This window comes from Anolis carolinensis, unplaced genomic scaffold (assembly GCF_035594765.1).
Source record: "Anolis carolinensis isolate JA03-04 unplaced genomic scaffold, rAnoCar3.1.pri scaffold_7, whole genome shotgun sequence".
NCBI lineage: Eukaryota > Metazoa > Chordata > Lepidosauria > Squamata > Dactyloidae > Anolis > Anolis carolinensis.
The window spans coordinates 16,741,952-16,759,087 of NW_026943818.1; the positions used below are offsets into that span (position 1 = coordinate 16,741,952).

Here is a 17,136-nt window from a genome sequence, read left to right on the forward strand (position 1 = left end):
TGTATCTCAGCCATCCCACGAGAATTAAGAACTCAGTCGCCCAAAATATAACCTTTTCAGTCTTTTTTCCTCCGTCATTCACGTTCCTCCAAGCTTTGATGGTCGCCGGCACAAGGCACCCTTCTTAGGTCTCCAAACAGACCGACTCTTGCCCTTGGCTTTGGCGACAGGGTTTGTTGAGACGGCGGTTTTGTACGTGTGTGTGATCAGCGTGGGAGGAAAGAGATAAGGCCTTCTTGGCAACCACATGAAGACAATGGCTTCATGTTGTTTTTGCAGTCCTATCTATTCCGTGTTTTGCTGCAGCATCAGCAAGAAAGGCAAGGCAACCCGGGTGACAGCAAAAAAAACCAAAACGGGATGAGACTTCCACCAACGGGACTAATTCAGATGGGGACAAATATTTAGACATTTTCTTCTCTAAGCATAGAAATGCTGTATCCCTTCTCTGGATGGCCATCTGTCGGGAGGGTTTTGATTGTGCCTTCCTGTATGGCAGTGGTTCTCAGCCTTCCTAATGCCGCGACCCCTTAATCCAGTTCCTCATGTTGTGGTGACCCCCAACCATAAAATTATTTTTGTTGCTACTTCATAACTGTCATTTTGCTACTGTTATGAATCGCAATGTAAATATCTGATATGCAGGATGTATTTTCATTGTTAGAAAGTGAACATAATTAAAGCATAGTGATTCATCACAAAAACAACAACAACAATAATAATACCATATATGCTCGAGTATAAGCCGACCCAAATATAAGCCGAGGCACCTAATTTAACCACAAAAGAACTGGGAAAACAATGACTCCAGTATAAGCCAAGGGTGGTAAATTTCAGAAATAAAAATAGATACCGATAAAATTACATTAATTGAGGTCTCAGTAGGTTAAATGTTTCTGAATATTTACATAAAGCTCAAATTTAAGATAAGACTGTCCAACTCTGATCCAATCATTATTCTCATCTTCTTCAATGTAAATGTGCTTATGTATCCTTTTAATAATAATACAGTAAAATAATACATTTAATAATAGAGTAAAATAATAAATGCAATAATAATAATAAGACCAGAGTGAAATAATAAATGTATTATTATTATTATTAATAATAATAATAATAATAATAATAGATTAAAATAAATGTCATAGTAGCAATAATAATAGAGAAAAATAATAAATGCAATAATACCAATAATAATAGAGAAAAATAATAAATGTACCATATATTCTCGAGTATCAGCTGACCCAAATATAAGCCAACCAGGACCCTCTCCCGAGTATAAGCCGAGGGGAGCTTTTTAGTCTTAAAAAAGGGCTGAAAAACTAGGCTTATCCTCGAGTATATACAACAACAACAACAACAACAACAACAACAACAACAACAACAACAACAAGTATAGGCTATCTTTAACCAACTTAAAATCCATTCACATCATTGTTTTAGTCTTGCTAATATTCAGCTTTTGTGCTTTCTGCCTTGACTACTTTCCAAAATCCCGGCTATCGTTTGCCATTAATACGGTATCATCCACGAATATTACATTACTAATTCCTCTCATTTTTATGCCTCTTTCCTCCAAGCGGAATCCCGCTTTCCGTATCAATTAACCAGATTAAAATGCAATCGGAAGCCATTCGTTTTCTACGCCTTCTTTGAATCCAGAGTATACATTACACGCGAAAACAATTATATATATATATATATATATACACACACACACACACGTAACATGCTGGAAATTCAAGATGGAAATGTATAAATGCACCAGCATGGCAAAGCTTTCAAAAGCAATGTGTTTTTGGCAGCCTGCGAGTCTGATGAGGCAGCAAGAAAAACGACAAAAGGGCTTTGATGCTGAACAGAGAGAGGCTCACAAAGGGAATTATCTGACTTTGAGATAAGGATTAATTAGTCCTAAAGGAAAAGTTCTCAGCATTTTGTTTTCTGAAGAAGGAAAAAATCCAACTCCCAGGGTTCCCTAGCATGGAGCCATGGCATCTAAAGTGTGTTAATGTTACAGCGTAGACACACTCTATGTCGTGTTTTAAGACTTTTTTACAGTCATATTATGTGTTTCAATGGTTGGCATTGATTCCTGTGCCAAGAGAAAGATTGGGAATGGATGGATTGATTGCTATGGCATTTATTGGTTTCATTCCAGTGTTGGGTGGGTTGGTGGATTTTACTTTGATGGGAGATTTAACTGTCATGGCAGGGATTTAATAGTCAGCCATCGGGTTAGACTAGATGACTCTTAGGTTTGACTATGGCCCCAAGTCCAATTTAGCAATGGGCCATTGGGTTGAACTAGATGACTCTTAGGTTCCCTTCTGACTGTGTTTAACAATGGGATATTGGGTTGGACTATATGACCTTTGGGTTCCCTTCCAATTCTATTTAACAGTTGACCATTACATTGGACTGGATGATCCTTGGGTTCCTCTCTGACTACCTGTAAGTTATTGGGTTCTCAACCTGGAGTCCGCAGATGTTTTTGGCCTACAACTCCCAGAAATCCCAGCCAGTTTACTAGCAGTTAGAATTTATGGGAGTTGAAGGCCAAAAACATCTGGAGGCTCCAGGTTGAGAACCACTGGTCTAGATGACCTTTGGCTTCCCCTTTATGGTCCCAAACCCAACTCAGTCGTAGACCTCTAGGTTGGTCTAGATGACCTTTGGCTTCCTCACCCAATTTAGTAGTGGACCTCTAAGGTGGTTTAGATAACCTTTGGGTTGCCCCTTTATGGTTCCAAACCCAAGTTAGTAGAGGACCTCTAGGTTGGACTATATGACTTTTGGGTTCCTGTCCAATTCTATTTAGCAATCGACCACTGCACTGGACTAGATAATCCTTGGGTTCCTCTCTGACTCTATTTAGCTGTAGGTCATTGAATTGGTCTAAATGGCCTTTAGCTTCCCCTTTGACACTAGAGTGCCCAACCAACGTAGTAGTGGACCTCTAAGTTGGTTTAGATGACCTTTTGTGTTGCCCCTTTTTGGTCCCAAACCCAACTTAGTAGTAGACCTCTAGGTTGGTTTAGATGACCTTTGGGTTGCCCCTTTTTGGTCCTCAACCCAACTTAGTAGTAGACCTCTAGGTTAATTTAGATGTCCTTTGGGTTTTCCCATTATGGTTGCAAAACTCAGCTTAGTAGAGGACCTCGAAGTTGGTCTAGAAGGCCTTTGGGTTACCTCTTTATGGTCCCAAACCCAGCTTAGTAGAGGACCTCTAGGTTGTTTTAGATGACATTTCGGTTAGTAGTGGACCTTGAGGTTGGTCTAGATGACCTTTGGGTTTCCTCTTTATGGTCCCAAACCCAGCTTAGTAGAGGACCCCTAAGTTGGTCTAGATGCCCTTTGAGTTTCCTCTTTATGGTCCCAAATCCAGCTTAGTAGAGGACCTCTAGGTTGTTTTAGATGACATTTCGGTTAGTAGTGGACCTTGAGGTTGGTCTAGATGATCTGGAATCGGTTTCCCCTCCGACTCCGGGATCCTTCAGCCTTTCTCCATGAACCCGCCGTGACTCCTTCTTCCCCATCTCCTCATCTTTTGCTCTTGTCGCAAAGAGGCATCGGAGCGCATCAAAGGAGGAGAGAAAAAGATGATTTATGGCTCCGGGGAAAAGAAGGAGAAGAAAGGCGAAGGATCAGATCAGAAATACGTTTCTGGTGTCAACTTGCGATCACGCCGATCCCCGGGGCGGAGAATGGAATTACGAATTGGGGATGTTCCAAGTCCCGTCGAGGGACACCTGGCATCCGGATGGGAAAGCAGCCGAGTGCGGGTTCCGCCACCTCCTGAAATCCGTGATATATGTCATTTTGGAAACATAAAATAAGAGAGTGGGAGAGTGATACCTATTGCCATGCACTGTTTGCACAGCGCAAGAAAGGCGAGATGTTTTGGAAACTAGGATTTCAAATATCTGCTCTCCGATGAAACGGCCTTTATTCATTACTGGATTGGGTTCCATTTCGACACACAAGCCTTCCTTTCCTATCATTTGCTTGCAATCCGTAAACGTTTGCTTTTCTGCCTATTCATTGATCCCTATCCAACAAAATATATCCTCTCTAGGCATTTTCTAGGTCCACCAGTGGAACTCTACGGCATTCTTGGGCCCTTCATTTTAACAGTGTTCAGCATTAGATGTGGTTTCAAAGCAGTGTCAAACGGCATTAATTCTGCAGTGTAGATGCCCCCCAAACAAATAATTATTTGGGACAGGATAGTAAATACCGTATATACTCGAGTATAAGCTGACCCGAATATAAGCCGTGGCACCTAATTTTACCACAAGAAAACTGGGAAAATATTGACTCAAGTATAAGCTGATAGCGGTAAATTTCAGAAATAAAAATAGATACCAATAAAATTACATTAATTGAGGCATTGGTAGGTTAAATGTTTTTGAATATTTACATAAAACTCTAAGATACGACTCTCCGACTCTGATTAAATCATTATTCTCATTTTCTTCAATGTAAATGCCCTTATGACTACTTTAAATAATAATAATAGGGTAAAATAATAAATGTAATAATAATAATAATATCAGGGTGAAATAATACATGTAATAACAATAATAATATCAGGGTGAAATAATAAATGTATTAATGATAATAAAAATATAGTAAAATAAATGTAATAGTAACAATAATAGAGTAAAATAATAAATGTAATAATAACCAATAATAATAGAGAAAAACAATAAATGTACCATATATACTCGAGTATAAGCCAACCAGGACCCTCACCAGAGTATAAGCTGAGGGGAGCTTTTTCAGACCTAAAAAAGGACTGAAAAACTCGGCTTATACTCGAGTATATACAGTAATTATAATAAATGATTTCCTAGGGGTGCTTTTTGCATTTGATTTTCATCCCTCCATATCTCGCTCTTTCCCTGAAGGGAACTCATAGAACATCAATGTTATGCCTACTTTGAACTACAAAAAATACATACACACACACATATACACAATCATGTATGAAATGATATATATATATATATATATATATATATGGCTGGGGGGGCTAAAAAAATAGAAAATCGAAATGTTCCTAATTTAACCCCTTTGGTGCAAAGAGAAAAAAAAATCTGTTTATCTACAAATTCCCAATTTATTTTTCACTTTGGAAAGAACAAGAATTTAATTGATGGACCTGTCCCAAACTTGGCACACAGAACCCCCAGGACTAACTCAAGCCACATATATAAGACATAAAACCATCAATAAAATGAAACATAAATAAGCAAAATGTGTGTGTGTATATATATCTCCTAAAAGATTGATTCAGTATTGGAGGAAACAGAATGGATTGATTTGAGCATTGGAAAGAGGAAAATTCTCAATCAATTAGGTTAAAAAAAATGAAATAATAAAACGACGGGGCTTTCCATGGGGAATTTTAGTCCATTTCTCCTAAAGATGCTATTCTATAAATAGCTTTCACTGGTATGGATGAATCGCCGCAAGGAGAGGCGAGTAAGAAGTAAAATTATTATTATTATTATTATTATTATTATTATTATTATTATTATTATTGAGATCCTTTTCCCAGAAAAGTCTACTTTATTTGATGAGGAGCTGAGCCAATTGTATGATGCAGTGGCACAAAAACCTAATACGATTCCAAGATGCATCAATCATGGCTTTTTGTGGAAGATCAATGGGATAAAATTGTGTCTTATTGTCTCCTCTCTTCTTCCTGATTTTTTAAAGGATTTCTTGCTGGCCTCAGGGATGGTCTCGTTGCTCCAAGACCAGGCGAATATTGCGTTTTCGGAAAATCATCCCCATCGAGACCGAATGCAGAGCCACGAAGATGTGGGTTCCCCCATTCAGCAAGTAAGATTTCCATATTTTGTCCAAAACTGGAATGCACTCAGGGTCTTACATATAATCATCATCATCATAATCTTTATTTATATACCGTCCTATCTCCCCAAATGAGATATATCCAACTCAGCCAGGAAATATATCCACTCTGGATGGCCATCTGTCAGGAAGGATTGGATTGAATCTTCCTGGATGGGTTGAATTGTATGTCCCTTGCTATCCCTTCTAGCTCTGGGAATATATGATTCTACAGCTTTATTTTTCCATGAACCTTCTCATGTCTATGACCTTGGATGGCCATCTGTTGGGAGGGCTTGGGTTGTGTCTTTGTGCTTGGCAGAAGGCGGTTGGACTGGCCTGCCTTTAGAGACCCCTTCCAAATCTCAACTCATTTTATTTCAGGAAATAAATATTGCCTATGGGACCTTATATATCTTCCTAGCTATCTTCCAAGTTTATTCGATGCTTAGAGCATAGGTCTTTCACATACAAGGCAAACAAACAAATACATGAAAACCAGATTATTAAATACAATATAAAATACACCATTAAAATCCTATATAAATCATTAAAACTAATCAAACTCTGGCCGGCAGTCATTCATCCTTCTCACACTATTCCCACTATATGTCCAACTCTGGCTGGCAGCAACCTATTATTTCAAATAGGGAATATTTAGCAATATTTCCTTGGGCTTGTTCTACTCTATAGGGTTGTGACCTATATCTATATCTATACATTAGGGATGTGTGATCGATTAAAAATGTTTCAAAAGTCATTACAAAACAAGGAGGTGCTAGTGCTTCATTTCTAAATTGTTCTTGGCAAAAAATTCGTTACGAGAGTAACGATTTTTCATTATTATTTCGTTATAGTAATTGCACATAATTACTATAATTGGGGAGACTTTGCGGGCTCCTTTCTCCCTCATTTTTACAGATATTGGGATGAAACTCACCACAATGATAGACCACATTGACCACTGTTAGTGCACCAAATTTCAGGACGTTTCGCTTTTGCGTGGATTTTTGGCGAATTTTCAAATTTTTATAAACAACATTTTTTTAATCATAAAGGAAATCTGTTCCTGGTTTGAAAATGTTATTTCCTGCTTAATGGTATAGTCCTTACTTTGAAAGTCATGGTTCTCCTCCAGGAACTTTGTTTTTTGTTAAATGGGTGGAGACGCAACAAGAGACTATAGTTCAATATGCTATAGCACAATGTCCCTCCCGCAAAGACAAAGTTGTTTGCAGTTTAATAAACTTTTCTCATGTGCATATGATACAACTAATTAGTAACCGGTTTAACCCAGGAACAAAAATCATAGTAAAATAGTAAAATACATCATCAAAGGTCATCTAGATCAACCCCCTTCTTCCAGGCAGAAAGGCAGCATCCAAATTCTCCTACTGAGTTGAAGGGAACCCCCTCTATCCATTTAGAGATTTCTTCCCAACCCAGAGATTTATAACAACAACAACAACAACAACAACAACAATTTATTTATATTCCACTCTATCTCCCCAAAGGGACTTAAGATGGATTCCAATAACAGAAAGGCAAACATTCAATGCCTGAATACTGTTAGGATTTTCTGTTAGTGAAAACTACCCAAAAGATGCTTATAGTTGAGCATTCAGCTCACAGCAAGCAGAGTGTGAAGTGCCATGTGGCTCTGAAGAATTTAGAGCTTAGGAGGCAAAGATCCAGAGTTCAATCTATAAGATTACCAAAGGTATATTTACAAAAAAAAATTAACTACATTTCTTAATAGTAAAGAACTGGGCCTGAGCTTATATCTAACTCCATTTTTAATAATCTATCCTGTATTTATCACGATCTTACCATTTATGTGTTTTAAATGTAATTTTTTATCCTGTATTGTTGTTTTAATTGATATATTATATTACTGTTTTATCTTTTTTATATTGTGACTTGTACTATGTTGTTTATATTTTGTCCTATGTTGTTTGGGCCGTTGCCCAATGTAAGCCGCCCGAGTCCCCGTGAGGAGATGGTGGCGGGGTATAAAGAAAGTTCTATTATTATTATTATTATTATTATTATTATTATTATTATTATTATTATTTCTCGAGGGTTCAAAAGAGAGGGAAAATCTCCAAAACACTACATTTCTCCTGACACACTAGCAGAGAGAGGTCTCAATACACACAGTACACACTATGATGTAAAAGCAGAAGTCCACGACAAAGGGCATGCACTTGCAAAGTATCCGTTCTACATAACCAATCAGAATGAGAGCCTTGCAAAGAGATCTGCAAAACGAAAAAGAAAAAGTATGGGGTGAGATTCGATTCTAAATTTTTGGTGTGGGCCACGCAAACGCATCCTACTTACAAAACTTCCGAATTTTTTCCAAATTCTGAGACTTTTAACATTTTTGCACATGTCTAATATCTATCTATCTATATACATATTGCGTTTTTTGGCTCTCAGGAGGGACCGAATTTCTGCCACCAGCCGCACGACGGGGACAATGGGGTCGAAAGGTCCCAGTCCGAATCCTCCAGCCCGTCCTCTTCACCCCCCGAAAACAACCTTTATGGGGTCTTTCCCTCCGGGGCCCACCGCTACGGCTATGAGGACCCACCACGGGCCGGCTTCCTGAGGACCCCTTTCCAGGCCTTCAAGAGGCAATTCGCGGAGGAAGGGGACCCGCTTGGGGTGGCGGAAGGGGTCCCGCCTTTCAAGGCGGCCTCCATGGAGCAGACCTATGAAGGACCCGAGACTGAGATGTACCTCGCGGGCCCCGAACCCGGATGGGGCAAAGGGCTCCCCTACGGACACCCCGGACAAGGCCTGCCACCCACTTCCATGGTGAGGAGGACCTTTTGAGAAATGATGGGAGTTGCAGTCCATACGATCATGATCGTTCTGAGCAACAAGTGGGATTCTGGGACTTATCAACTGGAAGAATGGAAAGTGGGGAGGTGGGACAGGGGGTATTATAACCCAAAAGAGCATGCCTTTTCTACCATCATAATTAGAGATGTGCAATCCACTCTATTGATTCTTTGCTCAGGATCCGGACGTCAAACTGAAGCCCCCTTCGCTGGATGACCCGCCGGGCCTTTACTGCTACCAGCCCCAAATGCCCCCCATGTATTGCCCATCCCATCCCTTCCACCAGGTGAGTCCATCCAGTCTGAACCAAAAGGCAGTTGATGGTAGTCCAATATCTTACAGTTTGGACTGAAAAGAGGAGTGTATTCTAAGGTCTAGAATATATAGAGAGACTTTCAAATTCAGGGTGAGACTAGATGGCCTCTGGGTGCCCCTTTTCGGCACATCCAGGTTGGCATCGTTGACCTGATTGCCCAAATCCGACCAACCCGGTCGGACCGCTCAGACTCCCTCACCCGTCATTGTCCTCCTTTCCCAAAAAAAAAAAAAATTTAAATAAATTAGCAATAATGATAATAATACAACTAACCATGAAGGTGGCAGGTGGCGATGAGCAACTGAAACCCATAAAACTGAAATAGCCCTTTAAAACTGCCCTGCCTTTGCCCCTTACATCCCGAGCTGCCAAGGAAAGAGCGAAACCAATAAAATCCCGAATGACGACACCAAAGGCACCACTGGCCTGGAAACCTCAAGGGAACTTGCAGCGGATTCACCTCCACTGAAACTCTACGATACTTACTTACTTAGGTAATCCTTCGTTGTCCGAGTATGATGGCCTTCCAAGTGCAAGTGGATGGCGGTCCCGGTCAGGGTCGGCTTGACGTGCCTTCCTCTTGGCACGTTTTTTCCTTTCGCTCTCTACTCGTGCCTCTTCAAATTCCACAGCACTACTGGTCACAGCTGACCTCCAGCTAGAGTACTCAAGGGTCAGGGCTTCCCAGTTCTCAATGTCTATACCACAATTTCTAAGGTTAGCTTTAAGCCCATCTTTAAATCTCTTTTTCTGTCCACCAACATTACGTTTCCTGTTCTTGAGTTGGGAGTAGACATTTGTCTGCCTCTCTTCTTCCCAAGAGATTTGCAGGATTTTTCAGAGGCAATGCTGGTGGAATTATTCCAGGAGTTGAGTGTGATGTCTGTAGACAGTCCAGGTTTTGCAGGCGTAGAACAGGCTTGGGAGGGGAATATCTTTATAAACAAGCCCCTTAGTCTCCCTACGGATGTCCCAATCCTCAAACACTCTCTGCTTCATTCGGAAAAATGCTGCACTCGCAGAGCTCAGGCGGTGTTGGATTTCAGTGTTGATGTTGACTTTTGTGGAGAGGTGGCTGCCAAGGGAGTGGAAATGGTCCACATTTTCTAATGTTACACCATTAATTTGTATTTCTGACCTTGCAGAGGGATTGGCTGGTGCCTGCTGGAAGAGCACTTTGGTTTTCTCCATGTTCAATGAGAGGCCGAGCTTCTCGTATGCTTCTGCAAAGGCGTTTAGAGTGGCTTGTAGGTCTTCTTCTGAATGTGCATAGACTTCGTTGTCATCGGCATATTGGAGTTCTATAATAGATATGGTTGTGACCTTGGTTTTGGCTTTCAAGTCTGCTGAGGTTAAATAGCTTGCCATCTGTCAGATACATGATTTACACTCCAGTGAGAAGCTTCCCATCAATTGGAATGGGATATATTGTTGCGCCAAAAGTCCTTGATTGTAACAAGAATTGCTATTATAGACATTATATATCCTTTCAAAGTCGAGATACATGGAGAAATGGGCAGTATACATTGTATATTTCTTTGTTCTATGAGCAAAACAAGCATTAAAAATTGTCTCTGTTTCCTCTAGTATCCAACGGGGAGCGGGAGCTACCCAGTGACCTACATCTCCACTTCCCACTATCCGTACCAAAGAATCGCTCCGCAAGGGCCTCCGGAGCACCATCAGCCGCTCTTCCCCAAACCCATCTATTCCTACAGGTATCCCATTAGTTTGACTGGGGCTTTTTCATGATTTGGGGGTTGGTCTAGGTGCCCTCTGGGTGCCCTTTTATGATTCTACACCCTTCCAATTTCCCTTTCTTAGCATCCTCATCTTCATGGCGCTCAGGAACAGCAAAACCGGAAGCCTCCCGGTCAGCGAGATCTACAACTTCATGACCGAACACTTCCCGTACTTCAAGGTGAACCATCCGTTGCTCTTTAGTGTGTTGTGACATTGATAGTCAGGCATTGACTATCTTGAGTTCCCACCCCCTTCGTCGGGATCTGAATCCAGAACATTCGTTGGGATCGGAACTCAAGAAAACCCACGTTGCATCCCCTTCCTGGTGTTATCTGTGCTTGCCATGTTATTCCATTGCGGGAATAACATGGCAAGAAGTCCCATTAACCTCACCCAGGGCCTTAATTGCAGCTCCTTGCGACGACGGCAATGGGGATGATGCAACCGGGTCGGGTTAAAACAGAAAAAGGTGCGCCCAAATCCCGCACTTTGAAGTCACCTCTCCCTAAGTTTAAAAGCAAAAAAATATAGATGGGGTTTCGCAACAGCCCCGTAACTTTCCAAAGAGGTTTCTACAGAACCAGAGGGAGGAATGGATTTGGAGCTCAAGTCTTCCTGAACCCTGGCCTAGCTGGACCCCAATAGTTAGGGGCATGGTCAATAAGGAAACCAATACTATCAATAGAGGCATGGCCAGTTAGGAATCTAATAGGGTCAATAGGTGCATAACCACTCAGGGAACCAATACTACCAATAAAGTTAGGAAACTAATAGGCTCAATGGGGCTATAACCAATCAGGGAACCAATACTACTAATTGGGGAATAGCCAACTGGGAATCAAATAGGTTCAATAGGGGAATAACCAATCAGGGAACCAATATTATCAATAGAGTTAGAGTTAGGAATCCAATAGGGTCATAACCAATCAGGGAACCAATACTACCAATAGTTAGGAATTTAATAGAGTCAATAGGGGAATAATCAATCAGGGAACCAATACTATCAATAGAGTTAGGAATCTAATAGGGTCAATAGGGGAATAACCAATCAGGGAACCAATATTATCAATAGAGTTAGAGTTAGGAATCTAATAGGGTCATAACCAATCAGGGAACCAATACTACCAATAGTTAGGAATTTAATAGAGTCAATAGGGGAATAATCAATCAGGGAACCAATACTATCAATAGAGTTAGGAATCTAATAGGGTCAATAGGGGAATAACCAATCAGGAAACCAATACTACCAATAGTTAGGAATTTAATAGGGTTAATAGGGGAATAACCAATCAGGGAACCAATACTATCAATAGAGTTAGGAATCTAATAGGGTCAATAGAGGAATAACCAATAAGGGGCCCAATACTATCAATAGTTAGGAATTTAATAGAGTCAATAGGGGAATAATCAATCAGGGAACCAATACTATCAATAGTTAGGAATCTAATAGGGTCAATAGGGTCATAACCAATCAGGGAACCAATACTACCAATAGTTAGGAATTTAATAGGGTTAATAGGGGAATAACCAATCAGGGAACCAATACTATCAATAGAGTTAGGAATCTAATAGGGTCAATAGGGGAATAACCAATCTGGGAACCAATACTATCAATAGAGTTAGGAATCTAATAGGGTCAATTGGGGAATAACCAATCAGGGAAACAATAGTCCCAATAGAGGCATAGCTAGTTAGGGATTTAATTCCCACCCCCTTGGAATATCTCAGAGTACAACTTTCTCCATCTTGCCCCAGACACCACTGAAATGCAGCATATAACCTTGGAAAATGGTTGAGAAAATCTGGGTTGTGTGTATGTAGCCTTCTGTGCCCATTTCCCTGACTAATCGAGTGCGTGATGAATTAATTATACAGCGAGATTCTCCCCGGAGGGGAAAAAAAGAAGACAATGCCGGATCTCATTAAACGGAGAGAACATGAATGTAAAAAGAAGGGAGGGGAAGTTTTACAGTCGTAATTAAAAATGTATTGTTCCATTAAAAAAGGGGGGAGCGAGCAAAGCACACCTTCTGATTTTGACCTTGGACTTATATTGAATTCCATTGTTAAAAATTCATATATTCCCAAGCAAAGCAAATGCCTCTATAATATCATCACCTACATGTATCACAGCTTTGCAAATGAATACAGTAGAGTCTCACTTATTCAACATAAACGGGCCAGCAGAACGTTGGATAAGCGAATATGTTGGATAATAAGGAGGCATTAAGGAAAAGCCTATTAAACATCAAATTAGTTTATGATTTTACAAATTAAGCACCAAAACATCATGTTATACAACAAATTTGACAGAAAAAGTAGTTCAATATGCATTAATGCTATGTAGTAATTACTGTATTTACGAATTTAGCACCAAAATATCATGATATATTGAAAACATTGACTACAGAAATGCGTTGGATAATCCAGAACGTTGGATAAGTGAGACTCTACTGTATATATATATATGACTCCGTTCTACCCTCCACCATAATGTGGCTGCCCTGGGATTTGCAGTTTGGTGTGAGTAAACTTCCAACTCCCATGTTGTTACCTAACTTCGCAGGTAAGGTCCATCTGGCCTAAAAATGGCCTCCAGGTGACTTTAGTGCTCATCATCCCCAGGAAGCAAAATCAATTTCTAAATAAAACCTTACGGCAGGATGTGGTTTTTCTAAAACTACCAGTCATTAGATGACGTCCCATTGGAGAATTCCATAAATGACGGCAGATTTTTATTGCAGCATTGCTGTGGCCTAGTCTGGTTAAATGGGAAAGAAAGGATTGAGAAAGAGCATAATAAGTATGTGAATACCTTTAAACACTTGTCAATTCGAATGCTACATTGTGTCCAAATTTTGAAGCAAGCATGGTTTTACCTTTCCCAGGTGTGACAGGTGTGTAATAGTAAGTATGTGAATACCTTAAAACACTCGCCAGTTCGAATGCTACATTGTGTTCAAATTTCGAAGCAAATTTGGGAGATATGAGGTCCCACACAAACTGACATTACATTTTTATTTATATAGATATGAAACCCACAACACAATACATGGCTTAAATAACAACAATAACAACTGGACTACGACTCTGGTCAGAGATGAAATGCAATATGCCTTTCTTCTTGATTAACGTCTACCAAAACATTCTCTTTTTTATTTTTCCAGACAGCTCCGGATGGCTGGAAGAACTCTGTCCGGCACAACCTCTCTTTGAACAAATGCTTCGAGAAAGTTGAAAACAAGTCTGGGAGCTCCTCCCGAAAAGGCTGCCTCTGGGCCTTGAACCCGGCCAAAATTGAGAAGATGCAAGAAGAGCTGCAGAAATGGAAGAGGAAAGACCCCATCGCGGTGCGGAAAAGCATGGCCAAACCAGGTCAGGATTAAATCATGCACTAGAAGCTTTGGGGTGTGATTCATAATGGTTGGGAAAGGGGATGCTGGGAGTTGTAGCTCCCTTAAAATCGTCATGTTTCTAAGCTCTAACCTGGAAGCCAATATCAATCATAATCAACGGTGAAGAAAACCCTGTGGGTCCCCAGATGTTTTGGCCTACAACTCCCAGAAATCCCAGCCAATTTATTAGCTGTTAGGAGTTGAAGACCAAAATATCTGGGAGCCCACAGGTTGAGAACCACTGATGTAGCCAATCTGGAACCTACACAATATGGGCATAGCCAATTAGGAAACCAATTCATCCAAAGCACAAATAGGGACCCAATAAGGCCAGAACTAATCATAAGCCATAATGAAGGAAGCTCATATTGAGTTTGCTAACTGGGAAAGCAACACAGGCATAGCCAATGGAGAACTAAAATGCTCCATATAGGCATGGCCGATTAGGAACCCAATGCAGCCATATCCAATATAGCCAGGACTCAATCAATCACATAGTTAAGTCAATTAGGGACCTACAATAAGAGACATACTGCTTCATCACATTCACCTGCCACCTGACCATACTTTATCTTGTATTTGGTTTTAGAGGAACTGGACACGCTGATTGGAGGCAAAGCCGAGAAGCCGAGGCCCCCCTTGATGGCCGGCGGCAACCCCAGCGGAGTGGGATCCCGGCAAGTGCCCCTCCTGCACCCTTCTCAGCGTGAGTCTCCCCATCTCTTCTAGAACCCCCGATTGCTCAGACCCTCACAACCTTCGGCCCTCAACCCTTTCTCCCTTCCGCAGATGGGCCCCAAGGACAGGACTCCCCCGTCCCGGCCCAGTCCCCCAAGGTCCTGGAAGGGCCCCGATCCGTGCAAGACGTCCTCGTGCCCGACGGTGACCTCAGCAGTGACCTCGACGCCCTCAACCCCTCCCTCACCGACTTCGATCTCCAAGGTAGCCCGTTCGAGGGAAACGTGTCCGCATTGGGCGTCAGGCTCGAATCCTCTCTCAGCCACAAAGCGACAGGTCCCTAATCGACTCTGCCTATATTGTGGTGCATTTGTTTCCTGATTTGACTCTGCTCCGTAATGGTCTATGTTTATATTGGATGTATTGAATCCCTAATGGGCTATACTGGCAGTCCTCAAATTATGAACAAGACCCGTTCTTTAAGACTGTTCTTAAGATGGATTTGTATCTAAGGGCTCATCCACACAGTACCTTTATCCCAGGAGCTCCCAGCTCAGAATGGCGGGTGTCCAAATGACGTCCCCTGAAAAAATAGAAGTAATCGCTACAAAGTGCTAAAAATGTGAGATTTTCAGTTGCGGGAATATTCCGGTTCTGGGCAGAAAATGCAGATATTCGAATCTCTGTTACGTCCCTACACTAAGAAAATTCAGTATTTTTTAATGTTGGTTTGTTCCCGGGTTATAAATGTTGATTCCTGATTGGCTGTCTCTTAAAAACATGGCAACAGTTGACTAGAGGGTGTGAGGAACTTCATCCTCCACACGTTTAATGAACTTTGTGAAACACAAACCCGGGACCTCAGAGCAGGTCCACACACAGACCTGTCAGTCCCGAGATTTCTGCCTATGACATCCAGACTTGCTGCTTCGTTATGGGATTTCAAAGCCTGTAAGATGTCTGCCATGGGACGTCTACCGGAAATTTCGGCATTTTAAAAAAACTTTTTCGTAAGCGTTTCTCATATGTGTTTTGTTCTTGGGTCATACATATCTGTTCCTCATTGCTTTTATCCTGAAAAGATGGCGAAAGTTGACTAGAGGGCTAAAACTTTGTCCTGGCAAGAGAAGCTTCATCCTCCACACGTTGAATGAAGTTTGTGGCACGCAAACAAAGTTGTGGAGTAGGACCACTACTTTCAAAGTCAGGACTACACTATTAAACAGGAACTGACACTTTCAAGCCAGGAACAGAACTTCACCATTATTATCCAAAAGGTTTGGTCGTGCACTTGTATCTGGAAACAATGGGGTGATGTTCCTGGGTTATACATGTCTGTTCCTCAAGTTGATCATATGGCAAACCCTTTGTTTATGTGTCACAAACTTCTGTAAACGTGTGGAGGACAACGTTTCTCTTGCCAAGATAGAGCCTAGAAGCTTTTTTTGTTCTTGCAGGAAACCTTTGGGAGGAGTTGAAGGATGACAGCTTGACCACAGACCCTTTGGCCCTTGTTTCGTCATCTCCGTGCTTCTCCGGACAGATGGACGACAATGGTGCCTCTACTGACAACAACAACAATGGAGGCAACAGCCACTGCAACAGCCAGCATCATGGCCTGCCGGAAATCCAGCTCACCACCCTCTATTCGGCGTTCATGGAACTGGATACAGGATCGGCCCCTTTCCTGAATAGCCTGGGAGCCAAACCCATCGCTCTGGTTTAAAAGCCGCAAAATCCTGAGTGAGGGTCCAATTTAAATGACATTGCCCATCATCACCCGCACAACCTCTACCAATGATGGCCCTATAATAAGCGAAAAACATCCTCCCATGGAATTGCTGGGCGAAAGGAAACCAGTCCAGATGCGTGAGAGTAATCCTCCAATGCAACTCGATCTCTTGTAAACCCGGTTGAGATTGCTAATTATTCCAATTCAATCCCATACATCTAAAAGGCATATATCTTCAAATGTAAAATGAGGGTTTGGCCCGAAATCAACCCATTTCCAAAACTAGGTTGGTGAGGAAAACAGTAAAACGGTGGAAATTATAAGAAGGAGAAATAAAAATGCTTTGCTTTGAAAAGAGACGCATGCCCCTTCTGTAACTTGGTGTTTTCATAAAAAACTTAGTGCTGTTAAACAGGGATGTGCAATCGATAAAAATGTTTAATAAAAATTAAATTTACCAAAGTGTAGCTCTGTTGCCCTCTAGAGGGGAAGAGGGAACACGCTGACAGGTTAAAAAACAATACAGGTGGGACTTCGATGAATGAGACTGTAGATGACAA

The 17,136-nt window shown here is 41.3% G+C and overlaps 1 protein-coding gene across 2 annotated transcripts in view; it reads left to right on the plus strand.

Annotated features, from left to right (window-relative positions):
- Positions 1-16,931, plus strand: part of foxn1 (forkhead box N1) — a 33,840-nt gene extending 16,909 nt beyond the window's left edge. The window contains exons 2-10 of one of the 2 annotated variants that reach the window (XM_016997340.2): positions 5,728-5,853; positions 8,305-8,685; positions 8,891-8,998; positions 10,616-10,746; positions 10,853-10,949; positions 13,939-14,146; positions 14,756-14,872; positions 14,956-15,108; positions 16,302-16,931. In XM_016997340.2, the coding sequence (XP_016852829.2) occupies positions 5,749-5,853; positions 8,305-8,685; positions 8,891-8,998; positions 10,616-10,746; positions 10,853-10,949; positions 13,939-14,146; positions 14,756-14,872; positions 14,956-15,108; positions 16,302-16,570 (1,569 nt within the window). In that variant the 5' untranslated portion in view covers positions 5,728-5,748 and the 3' untranslated portion in view covers positions 16,571-16,931. Of the gene's footprint in view, positions 1-5,565; positions 5,854-8,304; positions 8,686-8,890; positions 8,999-10,615; positions 10,747-10,852; positions 10,950-13,938; positions 14,147-14,755; positions 14,873-14,955; positions 15,109-16,301 lie in introns of those variants that run through there. The other variant, XM_062960049.1, reaches the window with a different exon arrangement.
- Positions 16,932-17,136: the final 205 nt, after the last annotated feature.